The 13,063-nt window shown below is 42.6% G+C and overlaps 1 protein-coding gene across 1 annotated transcript in view; it reads right to left on the minus strand.

The window, feature by feature from the left end:
* The window catches only part of ajap1 (adherens junctions associated protein 1), a gene marked incomplete at both ends in the record, with an annotated part of 44,422 nt that extends 31,747 nt beyond the window's left edge, over positions 1–12,675 (minus strand). The window contains one exon of the mRNA XM_079174646.1: positions 12,647–12,675. Within this exon, the coding sequence (XP_079030772.1) occupies positions 12,647–12,675 (29 nt within the window). The remainder of the gene's footprint in view (positions 1–12,646) is intronic.
* Between the last annotated feature and the right edge of the window lie 388 nt (positions 12,676–13,063).

A 13,063-nucleotide genomic window follows, 5' to 3' on the forward strand; every position in this document is an offset into this window, starting at 1 on the left:
GCTGTCCAGGGAAAACATCCATCTTCTGCTCCACAGATCGCTGCCTGGTGAGCTGAGACTGATGAATGTACAGTACATAAATGACATCATGCACTGTCACACTACGATAACAGCTTTCGACAATAGAGGAGGGTTCAAGCCATATCAGCGTCACCGTAAAATCACAAGTGCATGAGGCCTTGGGGAGCTGAAAATGCCACTTAATCTCCCCAAGGACTAAACTGACCTCTAAAAAAACATGACCAGTGCTGACGCAGAGTAAATGATTGCATCAATCTCACTTATTGCTCTCTAATATGCTGGTAATTGCCTTGCTGTCTTATAGAAAACATAAATTCACATCTTATAGAAACGACTCTGACCCCTCTGGGATTAGTGAGGGGACAGTTGTTGTTTTTTTGCTGCAGCGTATTGAGAAAAAGAGGACATGTTTAACAGAGCTTCTCTGCCCTTCCCAGTTCCATTAATTCCAGCATGTAGCTTTAAGAGAGTCTGACCCAGAATAATCACTGTTTTCAAGAGGAGGTCAGCAGTGATGTACTGTATTGCTGAGACAGCCTCAAGTAGGGAAGCACTTAACAATTTAACTTAACTACGTCTCTCTTTGTAAAAGAGAAGCAACGCAAGCAAAAGGTACTAACATACACCATCATAATTAGGGATGTCAACAATTAACTGTTTAACCGTTAACCGACTAAATTAATTTTGATGGATTAATGCTATCAGTTAAACAGTTAAAAGGAACTTTAAGTGAGCCTGAGCCAGAGTTGTTGCAATCTTCTGGGCTAACCCCCTTCACTTTAATCAGCCAGTAGCAAGTAAGACATAGGAGCTTGGCTTGGGGCTCGATGAGTTGTACCATTTATTTACCGGCAAATAAGCTGCACACACAATGCACTGCTACGTTCACAGCTATACTGATAACTTCACACTCAACGTCACACAAACGCTCTCGCTCTCTCTCTCTCTCTCTCTCTCTCTCACACTCACTTATGTTACACCGGACTTGCCATACACTGGTAGAAACCCTGACAGAGTATGCAAGGCGGTAACACAGATTACTGGGAAAGTGGCACAATTCACCACAACAATGCAAGCAACATCGTGGCTGCCAACTCTTCAACCGCAGCACCTCTGCATGCAAGGCACTGATGTGTATGGTTAACGGTTAGTGAACGGTTATAGAGGGTTGGCTATCGGTCAGGAATAAAAAATATCATAATTTGCATCCCTAATCAAAATATTAAGGCCAGTGGTGATATTTTACATAGGTTTAAAGTGAGATCACAGGCACGCACAAGTACAGAAATGTAAGCCCTCGCTGAAGAGCAAAGGAGTGAACAAGTTGCAGACATGCTCTGAATGAGACAGAACCGAGTTGTACGAATGGTATCATGTTACAGACCTGTGTCCACCAGGCAGTGTCAGCGCTAAAGAAAGGTCTGGCTCCATATATTACCACTCAGGCATACGGTAAAAATGCTTTGGCTTGTTTGTATTTCTTTAAACCAAACACAATTGTCTCGGGTGGCACTAAGCACAAGATGCAGCAACGGTGCCCTTGCTAAATAGATTGCGCGAAATACACACAGCTATTGGCCGGCTCATACCACGTGTCTACTTCCTGTGAAACAAGCTACACTGCATATCTACTATACATCCACCTCAACATAAAGTGGTTACGATGGCAGTGAGCCTGAATAGTCAACTATTCAGGCTCACTGCCATCGCATCAAATCGCCCCAGTGACAGGAGAGTGTGGTTGTGAAGCAAACGATGATTCATCATTCACAAATAACGACAACGTAGGGTTTCGGTTTCCGAAACAAAGAATAAATGTATTTACCAGCGCACTCAAATAGGAAAGTAGCCCCATCATTCTCTAAAATCACCTGGGGTAGGCACATAGAAACAGCTGTTTGTGGAGCTATAATAACTGTTTGCGGCTTGAAGCCTTGTTGCAGCAAACGGGACAATATTTTGGGAGGCCAGTAATGCAGTAGCTGCATGCTCAAGGACTTCTCGTGATTGCGGTGACTCACACTTTCTCAAAACACCTTTTATTGCCTGGTTTGTACTGCCATTGACCTCATTGACCACTGTTTACCAGCCCCCGGCCAGTAAAGGCGGCTAGGAATAACACTGCTGAGTGCATCAACAACCCCCATCCGCTACCCTGCGCCCATGGACACAGTGCGGAAGTAGTTTGAACACGATTATTGCTTTTGGACGGTGTGTTTGGCTAACAGCTAACGGAACTCGTTTTTTACTGTTTTTATATAGATACTTTCAGAGGGGAATCAACAAGCTCATAAAAAACGATTCGACAATCAGTCGACTTGACAAACCAGATTCCACAATCTAAAATCTTTGTCGGGAACACCCTTAGGCTACAACCAACAGTTCGGGAGGCAGGAGGATGCCTACTGGTAACCTGTAAACAACGTAGAACAATGTTGTAGCCATGCACATGCCATGTTTACTAGGCAACCATGAAGCTTGCCTTCGTTTAGAGCTGCCAGTAGATAACAAACTGTCTCAGGAGTGACTGACTTTAAGAGTAATACGTCTGTAGTGCCACTGACTGAGATTGATGATGTACGAGGTGTAAGAATTTCAGCCTTTATATATCTCAGGATTGACATTGTCAACAACCTTACTTGTACTGACGGCGCAGCTTCTAAAGCCAAGAAACAAACAAAATAACATTGATCATCGTGTTCTTTTTATGAGTCAGAATGTCAAGTACTGCTACAAACTTTAGCACATCCTAAAGACAGTGAGTGAGATCACTGGAGTTAAACACCAGTACCAAAACTTAACAATGATCTCATCATAAAGATGACTCAAACTATACATACACTTAGAATGCAACCTGTCAGGAGGGGCAAAATACTGCAACACAAAATCTAAACAATAAGTGTAATTGTTTTCATGTGTACTGTTTATACTGTAAGTATGTATTACAGTGTATCATTTGTAAAGCCACTGGAGGCCCATTAATGCACATGACTATATAATCTCTTCCTTCCTTGTCACAAACTGATTTCATTCATATTCAGTATTGCGGTTTTAATTTTACCGCTGCTTTATCTTCAGTGTGTGTGTGTGTGTGTGTGTGTGTGTGTGTGTGTGTGTGTGTGTGTGTGGGTGTGGGTGTGGGTGTGGGTGTGGGTGGGGGTGGGGGTGTGGGTGGGGGTGTGTGTGGGGGTGTGTGTGGGTGTGGGGGGGGTAAAGCAGACGATGGGGCTGGGGACGTTTGGGACATTTAGAGTATAGAGCAAAAGCGGGGCTCTTATATTGCGCGGTGCTTGCAAAGAGCAAAACTCTCGAGGGGAGCGAGGGAATATGTGGAAGCTTAAATTATACAAGCTCCAGAAACACACTTACTCTCTCTGACACACACACACACACACACACTGCCTGACCATGCTGCTCCTCTTAATACACCTGTCTCTCAGGTGTTCCTCGCTCCTTTTGCATTGTTCTCTACACACACTGGGGACAACCAACAAATGAAATCATGGGTGGTGGCATAAAAAGCTCTACATTATTTAGAGAATAAAACTTGGAGGTCTGGATGGAATATTTATAGCATAAAAACAATATACCGGCTATTTGCAAGTTTCACAACCTGTCATCCTCTTATCCGTTTACCTGGGGAACTGACTCTGCCAAGACCTGCAGTCTCTGTAACAAACATTTGTACCTCCGATATTTCACCAAGCAAAGCTTTCAGGCCGCACTAGCGTCTGTTGGTTGGATCGGGCTCAGGGTCTGGACAACTTTTGGATGGATTGTCGTGAGATTTGGGGGAGACATTCCAGGTTCCCAGACGATAAATCCTGTTAACTTTGTTGATCGTTTGACCTTTCATAGGTCAAACCCACCACACACTACAAAAAAATAATGCGTTAAAAAAGCCTCTTTTTATTTGCAATAAGGTGAACAGCACTAAAGGGTTAGTCAGTTGAAATACATCATGAATAAATTCAATGGAGAAGTATTAGGCTCTCATATTATCATTCATGAAATCTAAGGTTAAGAGGACATTGCTCATAATTGTCTCAAACAAAAGAAAGAGCATGAATCAAATACATATCTATGATACAACTCTACAAGTAATGTTATTCATAGTGGACCGAGGTATTTACTGACGCCACGGTGTCATAGAAAGTTATCCTGATCTCACCTCACTAGCCGTCCACTCTGTAATGCATTGATCGCTGAAACCGGACAGGAAGATCAGAGCTAGAGCAGGGGCGACCGTGGCTCAGTGGTCCTTCAATAAGAGGATTGGCGGTTCGATTCCCCGGCTCCGCTAGTCCATGTCGATGTGTTCTTGGGCAAGACACTTAATGGGTGAATGATGCACTAGTCCTGATGAGCAGGTGCACCTTGCATGGTAGCCCCTGTCATAGTGAATGAATGGGTGTGAATGATGACATGTAGTGTTAGAGCTTTGAGACTAGAAAAGTGCTTTACAAGTACAAGTAAATCTACCACAGCTGCAGTACATTGTAATCCAAGTGTCTCTTGAGAGGTCACGCCTAAATTGACCGAATCACCTCCACTTGCACGAGGAAATAAAACCCAGACAAGGGAATGTAATCACGCAAACAGTTTGAAAGAAACACCCAACTGTCATTGAGGAAAACATATAGCCATTATGAAGGTTGAACTTCTCAGAGAACTGTGTTATTAATGGAAAGAATATGGCAGGGCTGCCATTCCAGTGCAATAAACTCAATAAACTGTTAATGATAAGGCAAATTGAAAATGTCAGAAGGTATACAAAATGCTGAAAGGAGCTCTCTGCAGCCTTGATGAATGGTGCTGCTTATTGGATAGTTATGAATTATGAGGCTACATGACTTCCTCCATTGTTCCATTTAAAACTCATTTTAACTGGCACCTGGGCCACGGTCCTGGACACAATGGGATCTGTTGTGACACTGAAGGCAACCTTTAGCACATTGTTGAACTAGTGCTTCACATATTGTCGGGACTCGGAGGTAAATTCTTCACCAAAGGAAAGCACTAAGCCTAATTCATCACAATTGTCTGCAGGCTTTACTGTGTGTTAATAAGTTGACGTGTTTGAGAGCAAGAATGAGAGTGAGAATGCTTCTGCTTTCCAAAAGCATTCTCACAGTACGACGTGCAGCGCATTAGGTCTTCTCTACAGACATCAGCACCTTTCTTATCCACCATCATTCTCACAGACAGTATCATTCTGTGGCAGCAGCTCAAAATGGACCATTAGCAAAATGCTCTATTGTTATTTTAATCCAGTTCTGCTCATTTTTTCCCCCGCCTTTGCTCAGCGCTTTTTTTCCTACTCTCACGACTCCCATTGTGCGAAGCACTTTTCAGGGACGAGGCTCCAACGGAGAAGCTCATGGGGGGGGGGGGGGGGGGGGGGGGTGGCAGATCCTGGAGGTTTAGGCTCTGATGTCTGAAAGCTAACGGCTGATAAACCTTATGCTTTTATATGCACATTATCACAACCAGATGTCACAGAATGAAAATGTGTTGTACGGTTATCAAAATCCCATCACACTCATAATTACTAGGTCGCTACAATCAATGTTTTTACAATACAAATGAAGATACAGTATATCAGACTTTGACTACACTTTTTCCTATTTCTGCTGAAAAATTTATGAATATCAACAAGCCGTATTGTTTAATGATTACAGCAAATAATACATTTACTATGCCTTATGGTTATGGAACAATTATGTGTTTATTGTTGACAAGTGGCAGGAGAATGTACGTGATAATACATCTAATTATGCTACATACCAGGTACAACACAGTTAAGGGTGTTATTCTGTGACTTAACGTCTATTTACTGAGCTCATACATCATCTTGTAAGGGCTCCAGAGCTCATAAGGCATTTAATTGCAATATGAGCAGGGTCTGCAAGAATAAATACCAAATACTTCCAACGGTGTCACCCCTGGAAAAAATAATGCTCATGACATTTTCTGATATAATTATGATCATTATCATTATCTTGTAATTATAATGTACTATGGTGATATTTTACTTAATGACCTGACATTAAAGTGCTACACATTTTCTGATCTTTTCCCACTTGCATGCATGCACCAGATAGTCTAGCAAATGAGCATTTTGCCCTAGTTGAGGGCTGTATTTGCGCCGTAGTTCTGGAAGTATTTGCGTTTCATGCAGTACAGCCGAGGGGGTTGATCCTGTCTCCATTGGAGCTGTGATACCTCTGAGTCTCTATTTGCAGCCTGTTGAATATGCAGTGCCTTTACTGGAGCTGAGACGGGCTGTGTGCTCAAGCTTTGAGACTACGCGACAGGGCAAATACAGCCAAGCATGTACACACACCCACACACACACACACCCACACACACACACACATACACACACACACACACACACACACTCACTCACTCACTCACTCACTCACTCACTCACTCACTCACTCACTCACTCACTCACTCACTCACTCACTCACTCACTCACTCACTCACTCACACACACACACACACACACACAAATGGCTCTGTGGAGGCTCACTCTATAGCCAGGATACACAGGAATCACATTACTTATTCCCCCAATTGTTGCCACTTTCTATTTTGTTGATTATGAGGGATTAATCTTCCTGGATCCTGCTCCGGCTAACTTCTGCCGAGTGACATAAGTTTTGAGTGTTCACAAACGCTGCTCTCACGTACTCTGCCTTAAAACTGACTCATATAAACTGTATCCCCTTTACAACAACCCGTTTAAACTCTTATTTTGACTCTGAGAAAACAGAATCAAACATTTAATATTTAGTAATAGTTATCCATAAGTCCTTAATTTAGACATGACCTATTATCCAGGAAACAAGTGACTTCTTTAGAGGTCAAAAACATTGGTGGAGGGGAAGCTGAGAATCATATTTGTCGATAGTAAAACTTCTGTTTTGACATGATATTTTGGAGAGTGCCAGTGTCCTGTCTTCCACTGGACTTCTACAATGCGTTTCACCTCATCACATCTGTTAAATAACAATACCCTATTTGGAATTATCTCCATGCGTTGGTTGTGTGTTTTCAAAGATCAGCTGCATGGCGGTTGTTTAGCTTTGAAAAACACAGGCTCTGAGGTGTAGGAGTTGAGCTCTCCTCAGCTGATATCCTGTATTAGGAAGATAAATACCACAGTTGGCTCTCCAAAGAGTTCCAGAGATTTATGGATTGCTTCTGTGCAGCAGGCCCCTGGGAGGCAAATATTCTATGAAATCTTCCATATGTTTTGGTACTGTACAACACACACACACACACACACAGACCCCATCCATGCCTGTAAGGCTAAATTGTGGCAGCTGCTACTATGGTTGAAGTGTAAGAAACATTGTTGCATCGCTGAGTTCGGAACATAGTAGAGTGGAAAACGTAACAAAAATAGAAAGGGTGGAGAGTGTATGGCTGTGTTCAAAATCACATACTGCCTCCTACATGCTGCCTGCTAAATGAATGATTAAGTCTGCCATTACCAGCAGACTATTCACAGTAAGCATAGTCCGTCCCGTCTCTGAAAATGTCTCAGCAAATATTTAAACAGGCGTCATTTGGATAAACTGACCACACATTGGGGATCTAAACGGTTACTTTTTCACCTGAAAATATATTAAAACATAATAAAATGACACATATTACCAGCTTTGAGCCTGGCTCAAAAGAGACGCTGTGGGGCAGTTGATTATAACCAGTAAGCGGTATTTCTTGCTTTCACAAAATTCACAAACTATGCAGTTGGATTGCACTAGATATTCAATTTGACGTCATACTTATTATGAATAGTATTTTAGTATGCGATTCCAGATGTGTGTGGTTTGAGGGGGTCCAAGATGCAACAGCCAGGGTGTTGCATCATCCAATTAATTACCCTCACTGCAGTGTACATGACCCACATGCTTAGAAAGATAAGCAAGGCTGTAAAGAGCATGGGAATAGGATGAAATAGAAGAAGGGGGAAAAGGATCAGACAAGCAGGACAATGCCCCAATCAGCTCAGCCTCTCACTGTCAACGTTTTTTTTATTTTGGCCCAATTCTTAGGGGGGAGCTTTCTTTTGTTCATTTATGAAGTATTTTTCGTGGAAAGTGGCCCGCTGAGAGGCGCCCACCTGTGCCTGGAGAAGGCAAGTAAGTGGGAAGGGCCATGACGGATAAATGTGATCCTTTGTAGAGGCAGTATTGATCCGGCAGAAGGCTCGCTACATGAATCAAGTATGAGCTCCGTACCGTTAGTTCCTTCACTCGCTGGATGGATGTGCTTCAGTGCAATAGAAACACACACTTTCTCGCGTAGCCCAAACTGGACAAGCTGGTCATTAAACCCAATCAGGCTGAGGGATGCTGGCACTTTGGTGGGCACTGAATGAGGGGCTTTTAGCTTCGGAAGACAGCAGTGTCATTGTTGGCCCAAGTAGCTCATAGATCCATCTTAAAATAACCCATATTTAACACTGATTTGCCACTCTCAAATGATCATCATTAGGTTAGGGTTCCTTAAGCTGTCACCCAGTTAAACCTGCTCAGAAACCTGCCTTAAGAAGCTGTTAGCCCACCGCTGAACAACAATTAGTTTTATATGTTTTGGAAAGGTTTACTGTCCCACGATGGTCTGAATCCTGTTTCACAGTATTTTCATGTCCAAAATGAAAAGTATACTTATAATCATTGCTATTTCATATTCAATAAAATATATTGTGATTTTTCCAAAAGCTATATGAGCTGAGCTCCAGTCCTGTCACGATAAGCATCCTTTATGCAGCCATGTGGCCGTTGTGGTCCGCTTCTGCCTGTCTCTAACTCATTCTGTGTCTCAATGGCCGTACTGAGCAACAGCAAGTTTCTCCCTTGTCTTTCTCTCTTGGTTATATTTCCAAACAGCAGCCATGTCTGTTTTGTCTCTTACACTATTTCACTGGGACAACCTGTTCTGGTCCTTCTGGATTTAACAGACTGCTGAGCACAGGGTGTTTACGACACGCACACACAAGACACACACACTCTCACACACACACACACACACACACACACACACACATCTCCAGAGGATAGGATCTCAGAGAGGCAACACAGCCTATTTCCCTGCAAATTAGGTTAATCACGCTCCAGAGAGGCCCAGTTAATAACCCTCATTGAGGCTATTAAGATGGCACCTAAATCACAGGAATATCTGAATATCTGATGGACCCGTCCACAGTAATGCCACACTTAGCCCCGCAGGTCTTGGAATAGCTGGTGAGGACGGTGGCTGGTCATTTGCCTGACGCTGCTGCTTTAGACTGATGATGTTGTGCAAGGGCAATTGTTTCTCACCTCAGTGTGGAGTATATTAATACCATATATTAGGAGCCTTGTTTCATTAAGCCAGTGATATCAATGAGAATTAGACTATTACTCAGATACAAAGCAGTTGTCTTCTTCTAGCGGGTACCAGACACAGAATACTAAACACATGATCACCAGGAATATCAACGCACATAAATTTGCACATAATTTGCGAGCTCCAGATTAATTCAAGCCACTGCCTCTCTTTTTCTTCCTTATGTTCCATCACTTGACATATCACAGCTACCCCATCTCCATTAACTACAGGAATGTATCCAGGAAAGAAAAGGCCAGACACATGGAGGGTCACCTGGATTTAACATATTTGGTCGTCGTAGGAAAGTGGAAACTGACAAGTGAAGCCCTCCTGAAAGGCAACTGGTGTCTCCGGCAGTTATATTTTGCAGCTTCAGTGTGCCGAGGCCTGATTGCATCTCCAGTGACTCCGCGTTATGAGAGCTCACCGTGGGGAACCTAAGACTGTGTGACGTTTATGAAAGATTGAGCCCGGAGATGCCGAGCCTGGGAGAGATGAATCCCTGCTGGTTAGCCCTCAAGTGAGACACTCTCTGGTTCGGGTTAGTTATAATCCTGGAACTACCATTACAGGAACTACATTTATCTTCTTTGAGATACTACATGTATGAAACTTGAGAAACGTTGACTGGAAAGTGTCAAATTTAAGAGGCAACGCAGCATGCAAGCGCTCAGGACGCGTTGGTGTAGTGCGTCTTCCTACTGGCACTTTTTTTCTTTCCATGTGCATCCTCCTGAGTAATAATTATATGCTTTGGTAGTTCATGCTATAGAGGGAATTACACACTATTCATCCAATGAACCAATCTCTTGCTATTGCCAAAGTTTCGGTGTTGCGTGTTTTGATTTGGATAAAGCACCTCTTCAATCTTACTTGTGAAATTTGATTTTTAATTAAATGTTGATGCTTCAAAAGGCTTTCAACAAGCAACTGTGTTCCGCCAACATATTTCAAGTGCTCTAACCATACTTATGAAATACATACTACATTCATAGAAAATGAATCAACCACTACATTGACCATTGATTTAAGTAATTTATACACTCATTGATCCCAGCTTCACAAATTTTGCACTTGACTTGTTTTTATTTAATTGCAAACTGAATATCTTTGGACAATTGGTTAGACAAAAGAAACAATTTGAAGACATCAACTTCAAATTGTGTGCGGGTTATGATGGGCATGTTTTACTATCTTTTGACATTCAAAAACAACAAAAAAAGATTATTAAAACTGTATTGCAGCACCTGCCCTTTCTCTGCAGTGAGGTATGTTAAAGCTCAAATAGTCTATGGAATATATTGCCATATCTTTTTATATCACACTGCGCTAAATGTATGACAAATCACTCATAAAAGAAACACATTAATATCCAAGTGTTCCACTGTTTAGCATCACTTCAGAGAAAACTACACTCAATTAAAATAACAGAAACTAAAAACGACTGAATAAAAATCTATAAGCGATTATACTGAATTACCCCCCAGCCCAAGTCCACAGGGTGTCTTAATCAGACGTCTTGCCCAGATTACATAAAGAGTAACTACAGCGGCCGTCTTCAAAATCCACGGCTTTAATCTACTGAGGAATCCATCCATCCATCCATCCATCCTCCTCTCTAGGCTGCTAAACTCAGTGCTGTTGCATTTACACCCACACATCAAGTTTCTGTAGGTGGTCTGTTCTTTGTTCCAACAGGTACAGAAGCTGTCTCTACATTATGCTCACTGCTCGTTTCTTCTTGGGTTTTTTTCAACTAATAATGATAAACACAACCAGCAATGCTTTATCCCACACACTAAATGTCTTGGAAACCAAACCCTGCCACCATAATAAAGGACAATCACAAGCAAATACAGTATTTTAGCCTGCGATGGCAAACAGCAATCTGGAACATGGTGACTTATTACAAACGAGAAGTCCATAACAGCAGTTCCTGCTCACCCTTGCATCCCATTTTGACATTCCACATCATGTCAGCAAGCAGCAGGGACATTTCTAAGGATGGAAATTGGTTTCTCTGTGCCTCTCACCGATCAATCTCGAGATATGGGAACATGAATGCATTTCATTTCATCATCTTATGCAACCGTTCTGTCTACGGCGTGCATTGCCATTAGCCTGCCAGGTCAGCTCAAAGATGTAGCTACAGTGTGTGTCATGCATTATAAATGAACGGCTGAAAATGGGCAAGAATTAGAGCCACTGGTGGGGGAACGAGATCCAGCAGGTGGGCAAAAGGAATGCCACCGCTGGCAGGTTTGGTCTCATTTGACAGCGTGTCATCACCTCTAAATCTCTTTTACGGCAAATTGATGAGTTCAATTTTAGCTTTTGTTTGCAGACTCTCTAACTGAGTCAAAAGTCTGTAAACTGGTCTTCATACTGCTTAAGTAAGGATGTAATCTTACTCATCATATAAACAAAGAACGTATCCTTTTATTCGTTTTTTCTATGCCTAGATCATTTTTAATTGTCATAAAAACAGAAGGACAAAGGAAGCAAAGCATGAGTGGATGTTGTGATGGATGAGGTAAAGCTCCATCTACAAGGCATCCTCTCCTCTATACCTGGGATCAGCACTATACTCAGTGCACCACATACCACTACATCCATATTATATATTCATATATGTATCAGACTCCCAGAGCCAGAAGGTGTCATGTATCTTTTCACAGACTTAATTTACCTTGTGAATTCCGCGTTTTGGTATGAGAAACGCGTGCATGTGTTTGTTTCTCACTAGTGAAAGAGGGAGCCGGCAGACCTAACCTTGAGGCTGTGCGTGCGCGCGCGCGTCTGTACACGTGTGTTTTGAGCGCGCGCGTGCTTCTGTGAGTGTATGTGTGTTGCTTGCGCCGTACTGTTGGCGACCCCCAGCGTGCAGGATGTGAAATTTTTAATCATATTCTATGCTTCAAACAACACTAAACATATCCACATACAGCCTCCGCGGTATTAACTCTCTTCAGTGTCAACACTAAAGAGTCGGTATATTTTAAAACGGTGGTACAGAAAAGCTACGTTTGCACTTTTTGTTCACAGACCTATCGATACATATAATCCACACATCGATTCCAGCAGACTCATAACTTGCAGTGGCGTAGATGAAATAACTAAGACAGACTGTTGTCGAACAGCTTTGTCAAATGTGAATTTATCATATAACACCTACGTTTCTCGGTTGCAAATTCCACTGTAATAACTATGACATGAAATTAAAATGTTCGTGTCTTACCTGCGCGCAACACTCCGTTTTATCCACATTGTTCTCGGCTGCCGAATCCGACTCAGTCCTCCTGGTAGCCTCCCATTTAGATGGGTTTCCTCCAAAGTCGACAGTAGCTGATGAAAACACTCAAGTGACGGACCTTACTCCGGCTGTCAGCAACGCAACCATCATTTAAGACATATCCCTCAACGTTGCGCACGTCAAATTCCTCCAATACCGCTGCCAAACCCCACTCAAAATACCAGAACAACAGTCAGGTCTCTTTATAAATTGCGCGTCAATTGTTCTAATGGTGAAAAATCAGATCAGTTAAACGGAGAGGGGCTCGCGCGTGCAGGCGGACAGGTGAGGAGCGGGAAACCGACAGAGGTATCCTCAAACTTTGCCTTCATGGAAATCTTTCATATCCCCCCCTCCGGCTGT

This window comes from Pholis gunnellus (assembly GCF_910591455.1).
Source record: "Pholis gunnellus genome assembly, chromosome: 2".
Lineage (NCBI taxonomy): Eukaryota > Metazoa > Chordata > Actinopteri > Perciformes > Pholidae > Pholis > Pholis gunnellus.